The 26,285-nt window shown below is 34.2% G+C and overlaps 1 protein-coding gene across 1 annotated transcript in view; it reads right to left on the reverse strand.

The window, feature by feature from the left end:
• The window catches only part of Lama2 (laminin subunit alpha 2), a 572,217-nt gene that overhangs the window by 164,098 nt on the left and 381,834 nt on the right, over positions 1-26,285 (reverse strand). The window contains exons 28-30 of the mRNA XM_078019194.1: positions 23,289-23,406; positions 16,257-16,391; positions 4,836-4,960 (exon numbers count right to left, since the gene is read on the reverse strand). Of these exons, the coding sequence (XP_077875320.1) occupies positions 4,836-4,960; positions 16,257-16,391; positions 23,289-23,406 (378 nt within the window). The remainder of the gene's footprint in view (positions 1-4,835; positions 4,961-16,256; positions 16,392-23,288; positions 23,407-26,285) is intronic.

Raw genomic sequence — 26,285 nt, forward strand, 5'->3', positions numbered from 1 at the left:
GGAATTACAGTACTCTGATGGATCGTGCTTTCTCCTTAAATCACATAAAAAGGCTTCTGAAGAAGGAAGTAGGAATCATAGTTTGCCTGAGGTTAGAGTTGGTTCTTTTTGTTCATACCTCCCTTGTCTGCTCTCAATTCTCATTTCACGGACAGAGCCACTTAACAAGCCTTGTGTTTTTTTCTTGGTGACCACCCTTTACCTTTCCCTGTGGTGATTCCAAACTCCCTTCCACAGAATTTCTGACATTTACAGAGTCTCTTCCTGTGTCACTCTGTGTGGACTCTACAGAGAGGAACTGGCTCCCTAGAAACAACCTCCTTAGTTTTGATCCCAGTTCAGTTGTTTCTCCTTTTAATTTCCTTTGCTGGGTCTACATCATGTCCTTGATCTCCTAAGGTGCTTCCAAGTTCTGGTCTCAGATTTCTCCTCCTCTCTCCTTTCTTCTCTGACAATTTCATCCATTCTCAATGTCTTTACATATTGAATTTACATTGACGGATCTAAAACTGAGCCCCCTGTCCTCTAAAAAATATACCTGATTTTTCTATAATTATCTCCATCTTAGTCAAAGGTCATTCTGTGCTTCTATTTGCTATGCTAAAAACCATGGGGTCAACTTTGTCTTCTTATTTCTCTCACACGCCACATAAACTTTATATGTAAATGTCACTGGTGCTACAATCAGAAATATTATCACTGCATGGTCCTGGACCAGCCCACCCCTTGCCATTGGAAGACAGTTTGCCTTCTGTGTGTTTAATTTTTATTTTTTAGTTCTACATAACACAATACCTTTATTTGTTTATTTACTTACTTATTTATTTATGTGGCGCTGAGGATCAAACCCAGTGCCTCACACATGCACGGTAGCCTCTCTACCACTGAGCCACAACCCCAGACCCTGACTTCTGTATCTTTAGTTACCCATTGGAGCTTGCTGATTTCATCATTGCCAACTCTCTTACTCATTTTCTCTACTCCTTTCCTGCTGACTTCTGCTGTCTGCTGAGCATGGGTCAGAAGGATCTGTCTCTGGGCCTGGGCATTTGCTTTACCTCTGGCTGGATGCTCTTCTTGCAAATATTTAAATAGTTTGCTCCATTGTTTCATTTGAGTCTCTACATAAACCCCATCTTTCTGTAGAGGTCACTGACCACCCTATGTAAAATTGTACTGCAGTCACTTTATATTAACTGAGGCTGCTTTATTTTTCATGGCAGTATTTGTCACCACCTGACATTACATTACCTATCTATTTATTTATTGTCTTACTTATGAAAAATGTAAGATCAGGGAAAGTAGGAAACTTGGATTATTCTGTTCACCTATCAATTCCCAGGATGAAGAACCATGTCTGGCATTGAGTTGTACCATCATTAAACATTTGTGAAGGTAGAAACACAATAGTATCTTTACCTTCAGTTAAGGTATAAGTGTATATCAGATGGGCACATACAAATACAAGACAGGACATATGTATCACTCTTATTCAGGATGTCAAGATGCAGTACTTACTACTTAGTGTTTAATTTCTGAAAGCCCTTTTGAATGAAGCAAAGATATGAGATAAAATGCATTAGTAGTAAATGAAAGTACAAAGAACATGCTCTGCTGTTCTGTCGGGGAGGTGGCACTTGAACTGGGCCTTTAAGAATGGATTAGATTCCACAGGAATCATCTCAGGGAACAGCAAGGACAAAGACTGTTGAGCATGTTCAGAAAAGAGCAGGAATCTCCAGACTTGGCATCATGAGAAAAGGAACAGAGAGCACTGAGCCTGGAATGGTGAGTCAGTGACCAATCTCCATGCCTTCCTACCCTTTGTTTCACTCAGCTATACAAATTGAAGGCACTAAAATGAGAAATCGCAACCCACCCCATGTGTACTTGGAATCTTCTTTTATATATTGGGAAGACGTGCTTCTCTTCTTTGCCCTGGCTGATTTCTGTCTTTTGCCTTTTAATCCTTCTTTTTTCACCATATGTAGATATTTGAATTAGACTAGACATTCCAGGCTTTAGGTGATGGGTATTAGTGGGTCATGAAATCAGCTTAGTGGCTTTTGACTAAAACTTTTGCAAAAATGTGAGATAATGAAATGAAATAAATGGTTGGGCATATAATACATCTTTTTGAGTATCTGCACACATGTCTTTGAATGCTAGGCTATAATATAAGAAAAAAGTATTTCTCACAGTGATTTGATCAAGAAAGTTTGAAAGGCACTGGAATAAGCCACTTTCACTTGGTTTTATGATTCTTTTAGGGTCCTTTGAATAGAGATTATACTTAAGTTACATAAATAATATAAACTAAAAATAAAACAAATGAAAATGTACCATTGAATTGATTGTTCTAAGCAACCAAAGTAATATTTTCCTTGTTATTATGAAGTTCGACATTTCTTAAAACTTCAAATTCAAGCTCTTGTGTCTTAATGACTGCTCCCATTCTTGCTGCTGGTTCATCTGCCACCACACCGAAGCTGTCTCATATGAGGGAGCAGCACTGGGTGTTTGTTGATTGATATTCCTCATTCCCTTGCTGTCTGCGACAACTGCCTGGATTCTTGTCTCCCTGCCTGTTCCTGCTTTGCCTCCCCATTTTCTTTAGTGATTCCCCACAAAGGAAAGGTCCTGTCTTTGCTTCTCTCCATGTGTTCTCCAGGGATACTATTAGCCAGGGCAACCTTATCTGACAAACTCATTTATTAACATATTTCTTCCTTCATCTGCTCCTGCAATTTTCAGATTCCTATTTCTTACAGATATTTGCATATTTCCATTCACACAGACCCTTAACATCAATTTAAACCTATTTAAACTATAAATGGCCTTTCTTCTGTAGCACCTCTCTCCTAATTTTCCTATTTCAATTCATAGTTCCACCATTTGGGAGTCAACCTGGCTAAAGTCTTCAGCCTTCAACTCCTTTCTAGACCTCATCCCTCACGTGGAGTTATCAATTCTGCAGACCTATGTTTAACAATTTTCTCATATTCATCCCTTGTCTCCATTCTTGTTACTGTTCTAATTATCTTTTGTCCAGGTTACTGCATTAGCCCTTTAATTGGTCTCCCTGCTTTTCTTTTTTGCCTGTTTCAATTCATTATGCCCAATTGTTTCATAATAGTCTTCCTCAAATGTGGCTCTGATCATATTAACCTTTTCTTAAAAATAAAAAACTTACAGTTTTTCATAATATATAAAATTAAAATTAATTTCTATAGTGGTATTTGAGAATTTCTATAATATGGCCTCCATTTTCTTATTCATTTTCATCTGTAATTAAGAAATTCTATCCAAATTTCATGCTCCAAACTCTATTACCTACTAGCTTTTCAATATGCCTTGCACACTATGTTTTCTAGGCTTCTGCTCATATAATTTCCTACCATTCTCAACAGTAAAAACCCTTCAGTCTACTATTGATGATCCCTTACACAATGGCTACTTCTTTTAATGTGTTCTTGAAACTCCCCCAAATAATTACAGTGTTTTAAGCTTTTAAATTCTCTTAACATTTAAGTTGATGTCTCTTAAGACACATGTTTAATAAGGAGCAATCCCAAGAGATGGTAGCTTCTCCTTTATAGTCTCTGTAGCTTTTCTTATAGTGTATCCAAACAGAGAAAAATTAATTAACTATTGATTATTTTTTTCTAATTCAAATGGTTCACATTTTAAGAAACAAGGGAATAAATAGCATCCCCTTATTTAAATATGAGTATCAGAGGGAGATTAGGAAAAGGGAAAGCAGAATAATATTATGTTTCATATACCTATCAGTTCCTGCTTGCATGAAAATAAGATTATGCATATTATCCTCATCAGTAGCCAATGTATCCCGAAGTTTATATTTAACACCCTAAAAAGGCCTGAAATTATGGTCATCAAGGAAGAGAAGTTGTCAGAAGAAAAGGAAACAAGTTATACAAAAATGTTTTCAGAATATGCCTAAAGCTGAAATGTAGAGGCAAACAGGCCCAGGTGGCATGGCAGCCACTTGGAATCACTCTGTATCTGTTTTATGCTAGAGGCCAAGTGTCCAGAATTCTAATTCTGAACAAACTGATATACCTTTCTTTTTTTCCCAACCAAATTCTTAAAGAAAAACTATGAAGTGAATACTGAAGTCTATAAATCACTTATAGTATAGATTGTCTTAGCAAAAGGATAAATTAAAACACCCAGGGTTTTCATCAATCTATAAACCAAAGCAGCATGTTCAGACAGCATCGAAATAAGATATTCCAGCATTTTTTCCCCCTTAGCTATGTTTCCATGGTACCAAGCTCAGACCATCTTAACAGAAGGGGTGCTGTGATTCTGGCAGACATGGACTTTTTTGGGGGGAGGAGCATATCAATAAGTTGCCCTGCTCTCATTGTGCAATTTTTCAATTGGTTCCTTGATAATTAATTTCCAGCCTTAAATTTATCACACAAGAAGAATAGAAACAGCCACAAAAGTGATATAGTATGCAGTCAAGCTATCCTTCATAGCTGAGTTGATGGCAGAACTATATGCAAACACTAGAACTTTATATTTATACAACTATGCATACTTGTATATATGTCATTTATTTTATAATCAGAAATCATATTAATATTGGTGCTTACATTTTAATTAATTATTAAACACTAGGACAGTGTTTTAAAGGACAAATGAGCCATAGAGTGTATATACCAACATTTTTCATGATTTTATGATTAGGAATATTTGTCTTGAGATTTTTATCTACATGGAAAAACAGTCGAATCTTAGACAGCCCATGTGCTAGACAGATGGCATTACTGATTGGGAAATATGGCTGTATTTCTCAATCTTACTTGTTGCTGGGAGAAATCAGAGGGCAAGCACATTGCTGACAGTCATTTGGCAATCCCTTGACAATGCCATAGTATCCAAGAGCACACCGTTCACAGAAATCACCAGTAGTGTGATGCTGACAATTCTGCAATAAACGGAAAGGGATAAAACATTTATTTTTAATTAAATGAGAGTTAGAATGTAATTTATTGTACAGCTCCACCCCTATGAGTGTGTGTGTCTATGAACACACAAACACAGACACACACACACACACACACACACACACACAGAGTCTATCATTAATAGGAAACTCAGTTTTTGATATATTTTAAAGAAACTTTTATTTGAGAAACTAATACTATGCAATTTTAGCTAAACTAGTGATAAGTATTTCTTTTTTTTCCCTACATCAATTTCTGTGTACATTTTCTTTCACTCTAAATTGAGGTATGGAATCACAAAAATCTCTCGAATTTATTCTATTACCTAGTCATTTAAATTTCTTAGTTTTTAGCTCTACAAGGTTCTGAAAAATTTATTAAAAATAATGGGACCTTGGAACTTGCCCATCATTGGAATTTTGAAGCCAAAACAAGATAGAAAACCTAAATATTTTAAGAGAGAACAAGGAAAAAAAGATCAGCTTTGTAACTGCATTTAAGAATGCTGTGACTAGAAAAAATTCTTTACCACATGCACCTTAGATAGAGCACAAGTCTCTAGAATATATAAATAACTCATAAAATTCAACAGCAAAAAAACAAAAAAAAAACCTCAATCAATAAATGGTCTAAGGAAATGAACAGATACTTCACAGAAGAAATAAAACCAATCAACCAATATATACAAAAATTTCCACAACTCTAGCAATTAGAGAAATGCAAATGAAAACTAAGATTTTATTTCACTCTAGTCAGAATGTCAATTATCAAGAATACAAACAACAATAAGTGTTGGTGAGGATGTGGAGGAAAAAGGTATAATCATACATTGCTGGTGGGACTGCAAATTGGTGCAGCCAATCTGGAAAGCAGTACGGAGATTCCTTGGAAAACTGGGAATGGAACCACCATTTGACCCAGATAATACAGTGATAATCTACATCAATATTTATAGCAGCTCAATTCACAATAACTAAACTTTGGAACCAACCCAGATGCCCTTCAGTAGACAAATGGATAAAGACATTGTGAGATATATATATATATATATATATATATATATATATATATATATGCTATATGCAACGAAATATGACTCACCCAAAAAAATAAAATTTTGGCATTTGCTGGTAAATGGATGGAACTGGAGACTATCATGGTTAGTAAAATAAGCCAATCTCAAAACCAAAGGCCAAATGTTCTCTCTGATATGTGGATGCTAACACATATTAGAACTGTATTAGACAAAGGGGAATGAAGGAAAGAGAAGGGGTATGGAAATAGAAAAGACAGTAGAATAAATCAGACATAACTTTCCTAAGTTCATAAATGAATACACAACCAGTGAAACTTCATATCATGTATAACCACAAGAATGGGATCCTAAAAAAGAAGAAAAAAAAAAAAGAATGCTTCACTGGGCACAGTGGCACACTCCTATATTTCCAGTGACTTGGGAGGCTGAGGCAGAAGGATTGCAAGTCCAAGGCCAGCCTCAGAAACTTAGCCAGGCCCTAAACAACTTAGTGAGACTCTGCCTCAAAGTAAAATAAATAAATAAATTAATTAAAAATTAAAAATTAAAAAGGGGAAAGGCTTCAGATGTAGCTCAGAGATTAACTGCTTAGTATTGAATCTCCAATACTAAAAATAAATAAATAAATAAAAATAAAAAAGCTATTTGTCTGTTACTCAGCAAACATGGTGGTTCTTTATAATAGAAATGATTCAATTTGAAACCAAGTACTTTAGGTCAATATTTTCTTTTTTTGTGTTTGCATAATAAAGGAATTGGGGTGATATGCTTGCTCTAAGACACCTCTATAAGGAAAAGACAAGTTTCAGACTAGTGCGTAAATAGCTTTGAAATTAAAATTTTCCTAAAACAGAATTATATTTAACACAGAACAATCATTCCTGCAACAAGTGCTTCAAGGTACTAAACTAGGCATTGGAAGAGTGAGGGAAAAAAGAGAAAAGAACATCTTTCTCACTTTAGGAAAAGAGTTTAAAAACAATGGCAAATAATAAACATGGAAACAAAAATGTAATATGGAATGTTGTTTAGAGAAAAGGATTTGGAGTTAAGAAAAATAAGAAATAAAGGGAATTCGAAGTTGGATTTCAGCTTTCTTTTTTAAGAGGATTTGAAGTGGTTGGAAGTGATTTATTTCTTACAAACATTATAAAAAGAAAAGTTGAGAAGCAACAAAGTCAGCAACCAAATAGATGTACATGGTCTCCTGATCAACTCAGCTGGAGCCACAGAGCTGTCTGCAGGCTGTATATTGAACTTGGATGACATCCGTCTGCTGGGCTCTTTGTTTCAATCAATCATGAAGAATGTATTTATTTTTTCATCTGTCTTCTAATGACAAACAATGTTTGGTGCATGATGTGTAGTCTTTCATGACAAACACTAACTGAAGTCACTTCCACCAAAAACACTGCTGTGGAATTTTATTATTATTATTTTTTAATTTTAGAGCTTTTAATACTAATTTTGAGATATTTTGCAGTAAAAGCATGACATTGCCACCATTAATTTTAGACCACGACTAGCCTTTTACATTTTCCGTGTGATACCTGAAAATATATTGTGTCACTTGAAGATAAATTTTACAACTAATGTAAAATGGACCCAGTTGCACAATATGACAGGAAGAAATCTCAGTTCCGTTTCCACTTAACCCTTAGGAGATGATAGCCTCCTATTTTCAGAGAAAAGAAAGTCCTCAATTTGGTGCTCCCTCAGTGTCCTTCCAAACTATTCACTATTTTGCCTGCATGTTTTTCCATCCCTTTGACATTGATTCTGTCTGCAGGGAAGTGGTGTTTTGTTCTTTGCTTAAATCTACTTTCCTTCTAAACTTGTTTCCTTGCTCTGCCTCTGAATTTTCTCCAGTGTCTTCATTTTCTCCTTAGTTGGCTTTTACCCATTAATATTTGAAGTTGGTCATGACTTTCCTATCTTAAATAAATAAAATCTGTGGGGTCCCAAATCCCTTGATAACTTCCGTTCTATCTTTGATAAGCTTTTAAAGCACATTGTTTACACTCCTCATTTCTATTTCTTCATCTTGCTCCCATGTACCCATTAAATAGCCTTCTCATCTCACCACTGAAATAATTTCAGGCTCACGTAAAGATCTTAGTTCCTAAACTGAAATTGACTGACACTAACTAGTGCTAGCAAACGAATTCTACAGCATCTGATGTCTCTGGCCACTCTGCCTTGGAAAGTTTCTCTTCTATAATCTCTCTTTAAAGAGTATAGTGTTGTTTTTTTCCTCCTACTTCTATGGCTACTCTTTCTTATTCTCCTTCATGGACTCTTCCCTTTCTATTTCTTTGACTCTAGCTTTGGCTCTCATCTGTTTTATTCCTATATATTCAACCTTGGTGGTTTCATCCATTACCATGACTTTAGTTATCTATGTGCCCCAAACTATATTTTATACATTCATTATGTATATCTCCAATGAGTGCTAGACTTACACGTTTAATTGCTTCTTGGATAAATCTCAATGCACAACACAAAAGCACCTGGAATTTGGAACATCAATAATTATGTTTATCTCTCTTTCAGCCTACTATGAACTTGTGATTCATAGTTAATTTGGGGTCACTGTCATCCACTCATTTGCCCAGGTCCACAATTTAGAGTCTTCTCTTTTCCCAGATACTTATTTGTTTACTGTTTCATAATTGTATTTTTCTGTTTCTTATCTCCATGTTGCTACTGCTTTTGTCTGGCCACTGTCATCTTTTACCTGTATTATTAGAATAAACTCTTTGCTAGAGGTCCTATTTCTCCTCCAGAGATTTTCCCACACTACAATCAGAGTGATTATTCCATACAACATATCAAACCATGCCCATCCCATGCTTGAAAGCCTATGCTAGGTACTCACTATTGTCAAAATGAATTGTAAATACCTACACATGGCAAGGAAGACTTTTATAATCTGTTCTTCTTTGTCCTCCAGTCTTACCTCTAGCCATTATTCCCTTTGCATACTCTACTATTCATATGAGACCATCTGAAACTCTCAATTAGGCGCTGCTCTCTCTTTCACCACTAGGACTTCTCATTTACAAATCCTTTATTATGGAATTTTTTTTTTTTTGTCTGCTCACCAGACGAGCATTTACTCATTTCTGTTTTCACTACAAATATAATTTTCTCTGAGAAACATTCATTGATGTCATAAATCTGGTTTAACTGCTCATTCTAGTTTAACACAGTGAATAAAACATCATAGGCATTCAATGGTTATTTTGACTTACTGAATTAATCAATCATGTTCTAGTTAGTATAGAAGCAACTGCTCAGACTTACGGGAAAAAATGTTTGTTTGTTTGTACTGGGGATTGAACTCGGTGTCACTTGACCATTACACCACATCCTCAGCCCTACTATGTATTTTATTTAGAGACAGGGTCTCAATGAGTTGCTTAGTGTCTCACTTTTGCTGAGGCTGGCTTCGAATTCTCGATCCTCCTGCCTCAGCCTCCTGAGCCATTGGGATTACAGTTGTGTGCCACTGTGCCCAGAAGGAAAAACCAAGTTTTAAGTTTAGTATCTGTAGAAAAACTGGTTAGAAAGGTGAAATGATTTGTTATATTTTAAAATTAATTTTAGGCCATAATCTTCTTTTCAACCACCCAAAGGAACCACCATATTTTAGCAATAAAATAACCATTTCACAATTAATTGTAGCATTGTGAGAGATAATGGCTCCTAGATAAAATAATTATATAAATTTCAGTCTCAAATCATTCAGCAAGGGGACAAATGATGAATAAGTGTTAACTATGAAGTGTTTTAAGAACATATTTTATAGTTATAAGAATTAATGTGTGCCAAAAATACATAAAATCTCTAACAATAATTTTCAGTATTTTACATTTTTAATGAAATCATTGCATAATAAATCATTTTATGTAACCTAAATATAACATTAATAACTAAATCAAAATACTTAAAATAGAATTATCATTACTAAAAATGGAGAGATTCAAAATATGTCATTGTTTTACTTATGCCTGCAACTTTATACAATTTCTTTACAGAGAAAGCCAGTATTTAAATCTCTGGACAGTCAATCTTACACAGGGTTGCTGACATACTATATCTGGTTAAGTGAATCAAATGTCCCGGATAGATCCACCAACATAGCACATAAATCATGAGGCTATTTTTGAAACTTTTTGACATAGTCCTTTCATATTACTTTCCTATATGCTTTGAAATAGAGCTTGTAATATTTTCTCTTATATAGAAATTAGCCTTTTAGGAAGCATTTATATGCTGTGGACATCTAATGAGAAATTTAATTATATTCTCAAGAGTGATATATATATATGTATATATATATATACATATATGTATATATATATATATATATATATTAGAATCTTTTCAAGATAGATTAGAATATATGAAATTTTGAAGTTTTTTTGCATCACAGAAAACTGGTGTTATATATCTCTTCCACTACTTCAAATGAATATAACATTAATATAGTATTTTAGACCTAGGGTAAGAAGTTACTTAATCTAATCTTCTTTCTTATAGGAATACCTTCTACACTTTCCTTGAGATATTACTAAATGCATGAATTCTTATAAGGCTGTCCCTTTTATCTTGCAAAACCATAAGCTATGAAGTTTTACTTTATGCCATCTGAAAATTTGTTTCACTCTAATTTTCAGGCAGTGATCCAAATTCTGCCTCTATAGCTATGCAGATTACGTCTAATTCCCATTTCCCAGGAAAAGTACTCAGATATCTAAGAATACTATTACTTCTTAAATCTTTTTTTTTCAAGTTAAATATTTAACTATCCAAGCTACTTCGAGTTTCTTTTAAAAGATAGTAGATTATAAGTCTCTAGCTGTGATTTAGAAACATATTGAGTGTTATTCCTTCCTTGATTTGGATCTTGTACAAACAGTAATGCTTTGTATGAATTGCAATCTAATAAGAATTCCTACATCACATGCATTGATATTATGTGCTATTTCCTTGGTTGGTTTTTAAAACACTAGAAAATACACTCCTGGAAGGCAAGGCTTATGGAGTGCATATCTTTATATCCCAGCCAGCCATTAGGTGGGCATATTGGAAATAATTATTCACACAGGCCATAAGAATGAAAGGACAAATGAACTCAATTCAAAACCTTTTGTATTAATTTTATGGTGTCAGTTATGAGTCATAGTTCCACCTGTCAGGATCTTATTCTATCACCCAATGGATTAGATAACTCTTCCAGCTCTATGTCATTTGAATATTTCACAGATCTTATCCAATTCATTAATAAATATTTTGGACACAACACAATTAAATACAAACCCCATGCCTTATTGTTGGAGACATCTCTAGAACTTACTTTGGGTCACATTTTTTAGCAACCCATTAGCTGGTTGACATCCAGTCCATGTTTTCAGTTTTATTAATGAGGATACCATGAAACATTCCATCAAAGGCCCAAACTAGTGTTTGAATCATAGATGTCATCCTTACTATTTTTAACTTAAGTAAATTATTTAACTTCTCTCATCAACTCATCAACTATAAAGTAAGAAATGATACTGTTTATATTATAAGAATAAATGAGAAAATCTGTGACAGTGGGGTGGACACATAGTAGATATTAATGCTTTTCTGAATTTGAGAAATGTTATATCATGTTGTCAGAGAAATTTAGTATTGTATAGAGATTCAGGAGACCATGGTCTCAGGTATTTTTTATATATTGTAACCCTAGCAATTAGTTTGAAGTATGTTATTTTTAATGAATTTATTCTGATTCCAGTTAAAAATATATTTACTAAAGAGAGAGCTAATATTTTATCCACAGATATCATTGGTATTTCAGGCAATGGAGCAGTTCAATGATGAAGATTTTATTCTTTTCTTTTTAAAATAAGAATTTTTTTATTGGTTGTTCAAAACATTACAAAGCTCCTGAAATATGATATGTCAAGAGCTTTGTAATGTTTTGAACAACCAATAAAAAAATTAAAAATAAAAAAAACATTAGGTAAAGTGAAAATTAAATTGCCACAAGCAATTATACCTTTACAATGTTATTTGAGCTAGCTGAAGCTTCTGTTTTTCCTATAATTGATATATACTAGTTTAATACATCATGTATTTACTTGTTTCATTATAGATCAAAGTAAATCTGTTTCCTACATTTTTCTTTCCTTTATACAACTAAAACGATATTTCACTGCTTTATCTTGTGATATATTTCATATACTTATGATTTCTCAAATTTTTTCATGTATAGCCCTACTTAAGTTGAAGAAATTAACTTTAGGCTCACATTGCCTTTGAGGAGTGAAGCTAGGATTCAGTCAAAGCAGTTTGACTTCAGAGTCCACTTTGCCACTCTGCCAAAGCAGAGGGTGCATTATGTAATGGACATGATACTAAACTGCAATCCATATTCCACACAAAAGAGAAATCAGCATGCTTCAGTATCCTCAGTTACAACATGGGAGTTATAATAGCCATTTCCTATTTGCCTCACGGGTCTGTTTCAAAGATAAATAAAGTTGTCTAAATTCAAAAGTTGTAAGTTCCCTGAAGGAAAATATAAAAATTCAGAGCAGAACAATTTATACTGGCTGTGTATGTTTGATGGAAGTATTTATTTATTTTTTACTTCACCTAGGGATTTCTCAAAAAATAGAACTGCATTGAGGATTTCTAAGGAACAAATATAGCAATGATAGCCAAGTGGCCAAAAGGACTGCATAAAGACAGTAACTTTTATTCTAATAGAAATAAAATTAAGGTATATTCTTTATGAATTTTTCTAAATTAATCATATGAAGCTAACTTAACCCTGCTAAAAATGTCAGTAAAAACTGCACGACAATTCTGCATTTAATTTTCACTTATGAAGGTATAAGTTAATCTATTTCTCCCATATTATCTATTGAATCTTAAAGACAAGTAGTAGGGAAAGAATATTACACCAAAACCAAATAGTAATTATTTCAGGAATTCAAGGATAGTTAATTAGTTATTCAGTAAATCAACCATCTGCTTACTGTGAAAAAACTACCTATTTCTCTTCACTCCCTCCCCTTCTCCCCAAGTAAGTTTGTATTAAATTTCAATATCTTACACCAATTGATAGAAAAAAATTAAAGAAGCCATGTTGAAAAGATACTCTCTTTACATGACAAGGAATATTTTTCTTAAATGAACCACTGGCATCATATGGTACAAGATGTGAGACATTCATATGTGATGTGAGATAAGGAATAAAATAGGGAGTTGATTATTTTTCTATTTAAGGTTTTCTGGAAGAATTTGACAATGAAAAATATAAAATTATTATAACATATAGTTTCTGGTAAGAAAAAAATAATTATAATTATTGAAAAATATATAAGTATAAAATTAGTAAAATGACCAAGTGAAAGATTATAGAACTAAAATAAAAGTGGGTGAGCATCAAACACATGTTAAAAAACGTTTTATCAATAATGACCAGTTAATGAATGTACTACATTGAAACAAAAAACCTAATGTTTAGTATTGAAATAAGAGTGTAAAACATATACAAATAATTTTAATATATAAAATGTATAATTTACATAGGCGATATTAAAAGTTCACTATGAGACATAAAATGTTTGAATTGAGTATTATATCACTGGGTTGAGGGAGAATAAATAATATAATAATCTTTACAAATTGGTTAATTGCAATTACAATCAAAATTCTAGTAACTTTTTTTAGAGCATGGATTGAAACAGTGAAGAAAAATGTAGTTGAAAAAAATATATGAGTATTTATTTAATAAACGTGGAAGAAAGGACAATGATAAAGCGCCTTGAGAGGCCCTACAGAGAGATGCCTGTTAGCTGGAACTTGGAAGAGACTCAGCCAGTGAAGTGAGATAACTTAGGCAGAGATGAGGTACCCTCCATGGGGGCCTCATAACCCAATTCAAAAACAAGAGCCTTGATTGCTTGTATATTATAAGTTACTCTGCGATGTTGTTAATCAGAAAATTACATATATAAAAGTAAGTACAACAAAATTGATAATCCTTAAATATATTTTAACATGGGAGAAATAGGTTTTATGTACTCAGATACCATAAAATATGAAGGAGAAAAGAAAGCCCTAATAAATAAAATTTCTTTACATTAACATATACTTGAAGATTCCTTCCCTATACCACAATAAATTTTTGAAGTGTTGAACAGTGGATCTCATATAATAAATAAACTGGATTAAATTATAGAAATCCTGGTAAACACTATGGGCTCCTAAGTACATACTGAACGCCACAGCACTGAGTGAGATCACCCTGAAGATGAGTGTAATACAGGCCAATTGCCCAAGGACTGAGTCCCCAGAATCCTGGGCTACACAGAGAGGGAAGCACAGGGGGCTGAGAAGTAGCCTCCTGGAGTTTGACAGTCCTCAAAACATTATGGCAGAGAAGCTAACCAAACAGAGAACTTCAAGAAGGGGGTGACTGCCAGTGGCAAACAAGGCTAAGAGATCACGTAGGTGAGACCACCATGGCTGAGCATTAGTTAGGCACTATGGTATAGTGGTGGAGATGAAAGCCAGGTTTTAGTAATTAAGAGAGAATGAACAGAGAGAAACTGTAGGCAGGGATGACTCTTCACAGATGGAAGGGAAGAAGGAAGTTATAGCTAGAAGGAAAGCAGAGTCAAAAGAGTTTGTATTGCATTTTAGGTGACAATATAAGAGGAAAAAGAGATTAGCAGGAGTGATGTCCTTGAGTGGGAGACATGTGAGATATTGAATGTATGAGGAAGACTCAATTTTTTCCCCTAGACAGAACAACTGATCCAAAGCATGGAAAAGAGTCTGAATAATAGAGCACAGATGCAAAGATGTTGGTGCCTGAGGTGGTAGGAGCACATGTTCCTTCCATTCTGATTGCTTCTAATTTCTCAAATAAGAAGCAGCACTGATAACGGAGAATTAAGAGGTGGGAGAAGAGGTCTGGACTTGAATAGGGAAGAGAAGATATGAACTTGTCTTTTAGGAATGTCCATTAGAGAAAAGTGCCTGGACTGCAGGGTAGCACAGAGGGTCCATTTGAAGAGAGTGGTCATGAGCTTAAACTGAGAATCAAGGGAAGTTGTCTGTTTTTCTACAGCCACACTTGGCTTTGAAGGTGCAGGTGTAGTAGATAGAGAGTAGGATTCAACCAATGAGAGAGCAGCAAAAAATGAACGTCGTAAGCAGTAATGCTAATATTATACTGGTTAAAAACATGGAAGCACGAGAGATAGGGTATAAGTATCAATGATGAGCTTTGAAATGTTGAAGTATTAAGAAGTGAACTGGAGAGAAAACCGATGGCTAAGAAATAGTAGGGTCCTTAAAATGGAGACTTCAGAGGTACATGGAACCAACAGTTAAGGATATAGAAGAAAAAATAACCAAGAATTATGATAGGATAGTGCTAAAGATAATGAAAATGATATAGAGGAAAAATCTTCAGGGAACAGCGTAGCTTATCCCAGGATCAGAAGGCAACTTTAATAAGCAAGTGTAATTGGCAAGAGATGGGGACATGAGATTCACAGCAAGTTGGTCATGTGGAAGAGAAAAGGAGCAGGATATAAGACCATCAGTGAGGGCCACAGACCCCTGTCTTATCTTCAGACTCAGTAATGAAAAGAGAGAAAACAGTGGCTCCTACTTAAGAGGGATAGCAGCAGCTAGCAAGGGGATAGCCAGGATTCAATGAGAGCAAGACTAAGAGAACAAGAAGAAAAGAGGAGAAGTACGTAGGGGATTTTGCTGACATCTAACCACGAGTTCTGCCGAGACTCGGTGGAAGGACTTCAGCAGATGAGAAGAGGTGGCACATGGGGTCAGCAGAGACATATAGAATTGTGTGGTGATTCGTTAAGGGGAGGGGTGGTGACATAGGAAACCTGAATTTCTCATAGCAACTGAAATGCAAAGGGTGAAACACATGAGGGTTGTAACTGTTCCAAGGTAGAGCAGACTTTTAATGTGCTGCTATTCTTCTATTTCATGACATAAACTGTTTTTTCCAGTTATCATTTTTCATTCCTTTCTGAAAATGTAGAATATGTTGGTTGTTGTTTTTCTCCTACATGTTTTATTACACACACACACACACACACACACACACACACACACTCAATCATGCTTTCTGCAGACCAGCTGGCCTCTGCATACAGTATCTCACCTGGACCTTGGACAAGAAAGGATTAGGTGCCTACCTGGCATATGGATGTTTCAGGATCACACAGGCTACTGTGTCCATTGCACTGACATGGAACACAGGTTCCCAGGGTGGGACCAGGGATGCGGCCACGTGGTTCAGAACGAAGTCGATAAAATCCTGGCATACATGTCTGAAAGAAAAGAAAGCCAATTAGGACAGCCAAGTAGAAATCTTGCTTCAGCAATGAAAATTCTGGTTATGAAGATGGACTTCTTTTTCCAATGTGTGATAGGGTAACACCACTTACAAACTCAAGTGCGTGTTGATACCTAATGTAAATTTTTGCTGGGTCCCTCCTCTGCACACAGATACAGGCAGCATCCATGTAACCAGATATTAGTGAAAAAAAAAAAAGCTTTCATTTTCAGTATAGCTCTTTGCCTGAAAAAGCTTTACTGTTTTTTTTCCCACTTGAGAAAGAGGTTTATTTTTAATTAACATTGTCATATGGCTAACAAGACAATTCCAACATCCTTGACAACCTAAAATCTGTTTCTACTGTGTTTAAATGAATAGCAAATGTCCAATGAAATTCATCAAAAAATTTTAAAATGTCAAGAATGCATTATATATATTGATATCATGTAAAGAATATAAAAGGAAGAAATGCAAAATAATCAAAGCTATTCATTTCTTGGGACTATTAGGCTACCAATAAAAATTTTCTTTCCCTGATCTATTTGTTTTTCATTTTACAATAAAAATCTGAAAGCCAACAGAAAATTGCTAGTGAAGTGGATGAAATCAAGATGTTCATCTTCATTCAGTTATCATATAAATATATCAAAAACATTTCTGGCTTTCTGGAAGGAAGATCCCAGCTCTAGAGAGGACAGTCTGAGTTCCAGGTTCAGACCCCTAGCATTCATCAGACATAGCTTCATTTCTGGTTAAAAGGTAGTGATCTGCTTTTCAGATTCCACTGATTATAATAAAAGGGCTGTTTTACCAACTTAGCTAATGAAGTTTTTTTTTTTTCACTTAAAAATTTTGCTCCCATTGAAGGAAGAAAAATGATTGCTGAAAATGAAGAAAAAATAATGGATTAAGAACTTCCTACTGCCTCATATCCCTTTGATTCTGGCATTAAGTAGTCCAGATTGGAATATACATGGATTGCTTAGAAAGAGAAAATCGATCAATACTCAGCACACTCATCCTGTTTATTTTGATTTGGATAATGTGTACCTCAATTAAGTACTTAATTAAGAGTCTCTCTGCTTTTAGAAGCCAATAATAAATTTTAATGAGATTTAAAAATGCCTCAGCTTTAAGCAAAACTGATAGAGAAAATGAAAAGAGTATTCAAAAGTTTTTGCATTTTGTTTGTGTCACAGTGGGCATAATCATATATATTGATAAAGCTTCTTCCTATTATCTATTTCATAGCAGTTATTTCTGTAATTTTATAGGAATATAATTTTATAGCAATTTTTACCATTGCTATAGAATAAGATCTGGAAATTAATTGAGGAATTAATTTAAGAAAAATTGAAGAAACATACTGAGGTATATTTAAAGGTGGTTCACAGTGTAGGCTGTCCCAATTTGTTGGTGTGCAAACTATTGAATAAAGATAATTTTTTTTGCATGGATTTCATCCCTGAATATCTTCCTAAGGTATTGTTATTATATTGTTATTTTATTGGTATATGTGCTAGGTTGCTCCACCCCTAGAGATCCTAGGGTTGGTTTTAAAACTCCTGGGAGAATATGATAAGCATATCAGGTTTGCAATTGACCAGTATGCTTCCCCATTTCCCCTGTTTGCTTTTAGAGGGGCGTGCACACTCCTTGGTATTATGGCATAATGAATACGGAAACCATGGTTGTAAAGGTAGTTTTGTTTTGTTTTTTTTTCCTGCAGGACGTGGTCAAATTAATTATCTGTGATACACAGTTTCCTCATCCCACAAATAAGCAGGTCTGTTAACTCAGAGGATTTCTAATGTTTCCAAAATTTTAGATTATTATTGTGCCTTGATAGATTATAACAATGAGTTACCAAAGGAGGGGGACTATTCCACAATGCAAAAACTTAGAAATTTTAAAGAAACTATGTGACCTTTTTATTTCTTTTTAATCTTCTCTTTTTTTCTTGATCTTTTGTATTTATTCTTTATATTTAAAAATAAGGGTGTTTTTCAAAAATTATAACTCCTAGCACTCTAAGGGAACTGATATTATTCATGAGAATAATTATATTTGAATTAGGATTAAAAACACTTGCTTAGGCTGGGGATGTGGCTCAAGCAGTAATGTGCTTGCCTGGCATGGGCGGGGTGCTGGGTTCAATCCTCAATACCACATAAAAATAAAATAAAGATGTTGTGTCCACCGAAAACTAAAATATAAATATTAAAAATTCTCTCATTCTCCTCTCTCTCTCTCTTTTAAAAAATACAGCTGCTTTACAATGTCTCTTCTAAAATTCTTTCTAGAATACAATGGTGAATTAAAGAAAAGCAAATAAATGAAAATTTTACTGAGTTCATTTTATCTTTTCTTTTTCTTGAACTTAAACTTTATCACAGTTTTCTTCTCACATACTGAAATTATGCATAGCTCAATTGATTCTGCTTTCTTTCCACTTTTACTTTCATAATATAATGTCTCTTAAAAATATTAGAATCCAATTTGTACAAAAATGTGAAAAACTAGAGAGAACAGAATGAAACATGAGAGAGGCCAGCAAGCCCCAGGCTCAGAGCTGCACAGCACCCTCCCTTTGTAATGGAGAAAATCCTACATAAAATTTTGGAAAGCTTTAGCTGTTTCAAGTAGTGAGAAATGAACATGAGTTTAGTAATACCTTCTTTCCTCACAGTTCAACAATAAAAATAGATATTTGAGCTCGAGCCAATAAAAATACTCTTGTCTTTTATCTTTGCATGGGTTTCTCAACCAGGCAAATTTAACTTCAGTTAATTTGTTCTACCTCTTGCTACATGTGATTATTGTGCAGGTTTCATGTACTACAGACCTGAGTTTCCTCACCTGGAACATAAGAATCTTGTACAACATAATAGCTGAGTATAAGTTTATCTGCATTTTATAAATAGGCCTACTGTGGTTCAAATTGCTTCTGCTTAGCTGTGGGATCATCATGGACAAGTTCCTTAATGTGCCTAAGCTTCAATTTCCTCATCCATTACATCCATTACATCATACTCGATGATGGTATATGTATATTAGGAAAGGTGATTGGACTTGTTCAGGATATAGTAAGCATTCAATAAATAAACTTTGTTTTTGTACAGCATTGTTGTATGAATTAAATGGCATAACTTTACTTAAAATAAATCAACACATATGTGGAGGATGAACTAAAAATAAAGGCAATTGTGATTCTTCTGAGCTATACTGGGAAAGAAAATTACAATGTATGTCATTATCCTTACCATGTTTTCAATATTTGTATGCACATATCAGTCAACCATAGACTAAATATACAGTGGTGGTCCCATAAAATTATATTGCCTATTGATATTGTAGCTGGCTTAGTTTATGTGAGTACTCTTTATGATGTTCATAAGTGATGAAATTGAATAATGACACAGTTCTTAGAACATGTCCCTGTTGTTAAACAGCACATGACTAAACACAGTTGAAAACTGAGTTTTGAGTCTCAGTTCAACTGAATGTGTTAAAGGAGACCCTGAAAGGTGGGAATACATAAAGGGACAAGTCTACTTCTACATTTTGTCTTTTGGATTTTATCATTTGATAATAGTCATAAACTGGGTGAGGATTTAAAAAGTTAGTTTGCTACAAGTGACTGATTATGAGTGGTGACCAAAGGAGCACCAGCCATTCAACTGTGAGCTGGAATCCCTGCTATAATATAGGAGGTGGGGGCAGGTAGAGGCTGAAACTATTAAAACATGACCTAGAAATCATTGGTGAATTTTTGATTCCCATGATATGATTGCAAAGAACATATATTTAATATAGGATATTTTCCATTTTTAAGAAAAAAATTTCATGAATATGAATAGTACCTGCATGCATCCTAAACTGACTTTAGTTTAGTTTAGGCAACATGCTAAGCCTAACCTAACCTGAAGAACAGGTAAACTCCAAGACTCTAACAAAAACAAATCTAGTAATAAAATAGTGTCCTATATTTGACTTCCAAAGGTAATCATAAATTTTAATGATTGGGCACTTTTAGCACTAACATTGTTAATGAGCAGGGATGCAGTTATAATGCTACAAGGTAGGTCTTTAAAACTTAAAAGTATTTTAAGCGTAACCAATACTTTTTTTTTTTTTTTTTTGGTCTATGTGCAGTCACATTTTGTGTAAAAAAATGTGAAATGAAGAGCCTGAAATGTAGATATCTCCAGAATACCACACATTTGGTGAAAATACTGTGAAGGAATTGCTTTGTGTATTCATGACCCAAAGCATATGTTACTGGAATGGGATGTACTATTTCAAAACTGTCCTTAGCTCTTGCTTTGATGATTAGATTTTTATGCCTGGTAATTACACTTTAGAATCAAGATGAATCATAAATAAGATGTATAATGGATTAGAGGCAATGGGTTGTGGCAAACATCTCAGGTACCCTATTATGAGAGATAAGCCTTTATCTTTATAATCTCCTCACTAAGATATTACTGTAATTATTGTCTGTAAATAGGAGCTTAGGTGAAATTCACAGGACACAGGCAAAGCCACCGGTGCAGATGATTGAACATATTCCCAGTTTTTCTTGATTTCATTCTTTTATCATTTTTTAAATTTGTATTAATTTATATTTTCATACAATGGAAAATTACTAAAATTAATAGGAAATCATGTTTTAGAACATATTATTTGAAAAGCCTATTGACCACGATAAGAAGGGATTTTAACATTTGAAATCAGTAACGGAAGGTAAATTGCATTAAAATAAATTGCCACTCTACTAACAGTTTTGTTGGTAAGTGATCAGTATTATTTTAAATAAATTCAGAGAAAATAGAGTTGTAATAACTTTCTTTCAAGATATCTAAAGATCAACCTTGAGTATTTGCTGGATATCTTCTATAGCAGAATAATATTGCAGAGTCATAGAATTTTAGAACTTCAAAACCCAACCTGTCATTTCATAGATTGGATAACTATATAACTAATGACTATAAAAATTAAGGGAATTGACCAAAGATACATAGTGAGTCAGCAGTGCAGCTGCACACTCCCTGGAATAAATAAAAGTTTATCTCTTATCTGGAAAAATCTGAAGTTCTTTCTGTCCTTTTTATCTTTCGTGCTTACTGGGAAGTTAACATATTTTATATGAGCACACTGTCTCATTATTTACTCATAACTTATACACTGTGTATGAATGTGTATATTTGGATGGGTTGTATGTATATATGTATGTATAAATGCAATATATAAACCTACATGTCGGTATACCAATGTATGAATTGATGTACACAGGAGTTATGATTTAATAATAAGATTGATTATTTGATTATTTATTAAATCAAGCTAGGCACATTCAAATGTATATTGTCCTCAGAGCAGTAACAAAAAGAGGCTATGAAATTATTTCAAGGTCGCTTCACAAGATTTCCGAGTTATGCTATGAAATTTCTCTGCATGGTGTAAATACATATGATAATAACATCAGTTTACAATGGGGCTTTCCACCTATGTTTTCAATTAAGTTAATCCTTATGAAAATTCAAGAGGTAAACTCTCCCAAGGTCAGTAACAATCATGGGAGCCAAACTAGGTAAGATTCACCAAAACCAAATGCCTTTTTCTTTTCATTTTGCCATGCCACTTCTCAGGAATATTCAGTATTTTTAAATTGTACTTTTGTTTTGACCTGGTGTCATCATTTGACTTGTGTGCCATAATTAACAAAAATTCCCAGATCTATTCACAGAATAAGGTATAGAAAATCATTTATACATAAATCAACACATGGATATAGATTTATGACAATAATAATAATATTAACCTCAATAACTAGCACTGACTCTATGCCAGGCTTGGTGACCAGGGCTTAAAGCTCATAGCTTATTTTGTTTTCATAAAATTCACAGGCTGTAGGAAAGGGAGTTATTAATATTATTTGACTGCTATGCCATGGGCACCAACCACTGTGACTAATGAGAAAGAATCTTGACTGTCAAGAAGGTTCCTGAGGCCCCTCTTAGGCCAAGTGTTGGACTAGAGGTCTGCAGGAGAGGCCAAGTGTGGTGGCAGTTATTCTGGGATTTGGGAATGCACCATCTTCCCCTGAAAGAGCTTTTGTAACCTGTTGCAAAGTCTCAGCCCTAGTACATGGTGAAGCTGAGGTTCAAACTCATTTGTCATCCATTTCATGTTTCCGGCATTATCTCTATTAATTGATATTTGTAGAAATTGAATTGACTTCCAGAAGACGAAGATCTACAAAATTTTCCAATTCTGAAGGTAGTCAAAAGAATATCCCAGAAAATTAATTTTTTTATAAAGGTCGTTTTGAAAATGCAGTGACTGAATGACAGCAGCACTCTTGAATCAATATATATCATTCTAAGAAGCCACATTGAAGGGAACAGCCTGCTGCTTAGTGCTTAAGTTTTGTTATGATCTCTATAAAAACACTTTCAAAACCTGATACAATTGTATCTCATAATCACTGCAGTTTAAATGCCTCTAACTGTTGTTCAGAAATAGTGCCAAGAAAATAGATCAGTTATAATAGACAGGCCTTTTGAAAACAATGTTATCTCCCAACTGTTTCGTAATTTTTATGAATCTTTTAATTTTTTTATCAAATATTTCTCTTTAGCTCTGATTTGTACTCCTTGGTCACAATAACATCATCCTGTTGCTACTGTTTCTAACACTGTGAGGGAAAGATCCAATAAAACAGGTGAAGATTATGTATAAGAGCACAACTGGGATTTGGGAATGCACCATCTTCCCCTGAAAGAGCTTTTGTAGCCTGTTGCAAGGTCTCAGCCCCTAAGGGGGTGTAGGATATTCCACTTGGCTCCTGAAATGAGGGGAAGGGGGTCAGTAGCAGCCAGCTTACCTCACAGGACAATCCAGAATAGCCCACAGGACAATCACATTTTTCTATCAAGTGAGCTGGAGGACTCTCTGCAGTTATACGTCCTGGTTCAGCTACCTCCATGGCAATTTCAGAAATTCTGGAAAGAGCAAATACAATCTTAGATCATCCCATCAGTCAGCTCAGGTCACCTCAAAATACTCAACCCTGCAAGAAGACTCTCTTCAGATTCTTATCAACTTCAAGTGCATTTTGGTATGTTTACATATAATTGAAAGATTCAATTAAGTTAATTAAATATATTGTTTTGAAGCTGCCTATATCCACAGGGGCTCATGTGTCACATTTTCCTTCTACATTTTTGCTTCCTCAAAGATTGAGATTACATATTAGCAAAAATTCCACATAAATCCTAAGGAGTTCAGTAAATTGGATATCTGATATCCTGTTGAGACTTTATTATAAAGATTTCCGCTCCACTTTTTAAAGTGTGAGTGGCTTCAGGTAGACATGGACATTTAATTAGACATTTATATTTTTTTTCAAACAGACAACCCAAGGTCATTCCCTGTAAGAATATCTCCTGTAGTCACTAGTGAAATTGCTTTTAATGTATTAGTGTTCCCAATTTCTTCCTCTCTAGCCTCTGAATGTCCTTTTAAGAACTTTAGAAAACCACCCAGAAAACAACAATCTAGCATGATATAATATTGGTGTATTCATAAGGACAAAGAAAGAACATTTCAAGTTAATATTTTATTAACTTCATTAAAATAAATTCTTCAAGTGACTTAATGCACCCTTCCTATTGCTGAAAAAGACCTTATAATTGATAAAAAGATCACAGTGAAAATATTGATATCCTTTTCATTAATTTGAAATTATACATTAAAAATATACACAGTCCATAAACTCAGACTATTTCATGATTGACTAACTGGTAACATGAAAATGTTCTGCAAATAAACTTTTAAATGAGACAATAAACAGTCTTGCTTCAATAAAAGTCACCTCCAATAGTCCAAGGATTTGAAATCATAAACTTTATAACAAGCATAGGTAAGTTTCATTGAGTTATGAATGCACATTCTGGTTTCACTAGCATTGTAATCTGCACTCTGAAGATGAGCCAGTCTTTATGACACGTATGTTCAGCTAAAATTCAGGTTTCATTCGCCCCTCCTTAGAGTACATACAGTGGTAGTAAGCTATAAATAAACCACTCCCCTCTGGTAAAAAAAACTCCATTCTTCTATTACCCTCAGGCTCTTTGTGGGAGCAAGAAGGTAACTTGGTATTGTTGAGAAGCCCTCTCCTCTGGCACCTCCATGGTATTTTATAGCCATAGATATATTACCATCATATCGCCTCCTCTGCCTTGCACAAGTATGCACATGACAGACTGACAAGTGTTTAAAAATCAACTGAAGCAACAATAGATAATTCTGCAATGCAAAGTTTTTCTCCAGGGATTCAAGGGGATTCCAGGAAGGTGGAAGAGTGGCTATGCGGGATAGATAGAAAAGCAATGATTTTGTCTGTATCCGAGATATGGCTTCTGTTTCAATGAATGCTGAATGGCAAAAGTTATTTCCTGTAGAGTACAGGAAAGGGACCAGGGAGAGGACAGAGGAGAGGGAAATGGGAACTACTGGGGAATGATATTGGCCAAAATATATTATTATATTATGTGCATATATGAATATGTACCTATGAATTCCACTACCATGTACAGCTGTAATGCACCAATAAAAAATATGGGAAAATTTTTAAAGTTATTTGTTTCCAACAAAGGTAAGAGAAGGCCAAAGCAAGGAAAAATGAAAAGGCTAGGTTGACAAAAATGTGTAAAGTGTGAATCTCCAACCACACATATACTCCAAAGTCTCTGCTTTTGAGACTATTAAATTTTATATAATAATAAAGATGTAGGATTGTGTGTTATATTTTGAAAATATTTTAACTTTTTCCCAACATTTGTCATGATTCCACTGCCTCACAAGATCAGGTGCTGATTATCTGCCTTATTCTTATCATTGCTAGATGTTTTGCTAATTTTTAATGGGGTTTAGAAAAAGGAAAATATTTTTTTCTAAAGTTTCATAAAATTGTCACTTAAACCAAAGGTTGTCATTAGTTAATGAGAAAGAATATGATAAGAAAAAGAGACATATGGGGGTTCAGAGACAAAGTGTCACATTGTAGAAAGGCTAAATTGGTGAGAAAGGGAAAGGAAGTGCATTGAAAAATGAATGACAACATTGTTTTCATCAGTTCCACACCACACAAAAAATGTGACCTACCTAACTCTTGGTGCAGCTTGGAACAATTTGCTAAATAATGGATTTGCATATCTATGACATGCAAACCTGCTTTGGCTTCTACCACCTACTGTACATTTGATATTCTAAAATAATTAACAATATAGCTGACAGCACTTTTTCAGTACATGGTTTTTAATTATTCCATATAAAACGTAACTCCTGTTACAGTGAGGAATGTGACAAGGAAACCAAAGGAATATAGATTAGAAAGTGAATTTTTTGTCCTTGATTTACTCTTTTACCTGAAGTCCCTATATCAATAAAAAAGGAATCTGGATCTTCATGAAATGAAAAATTATTTTGCTATATTAAATACTTATTACAGTATAAATATTTGAAATATGAGATTTTCAGATGCATTAATTTGACAATGAGAGGCTTCATAATTTTGTGTTGTTTTCTTGGCCTGGTTTACTAATTTATTATGCAAGATTAGTTTTACTAACATATATTGCTTCCATATTCTTACAGAACATAAGAGAAAAATACATAAAAGAGAAATTGAGACTATTGGATGAAATCAACTCAACCTTCTACTTCTATGATATAAGACTTACCTACATCTGAGTGATTTCTCAATTTATCTCATTGAATAAGTTGCTCATTCTACTAAAGAAAAATATTAGGTGCCCTTGTGTTATCAAAGTCTCCTGGCTTCACCATTATTCTCTCTTTATTCTTATTTTAAACATTT

This window comes from Ictidomys tridecemlineatus, chromosome 8 (genome assembly GCF_052094955.1).
Source record: "Ictidomys tridecemlineatus isolate mIctTri1 chromosome 8, mIctTri1.hap1, whole genome shotgun sequence".
NCBI classification, from domain to species: domain Eukaryota; kingdom Metazoa; phylum Chordata; class Mammalia; order Rodentia; family Sciuridae; genus Ictidomys; species Ictidomys tridecemlineatus.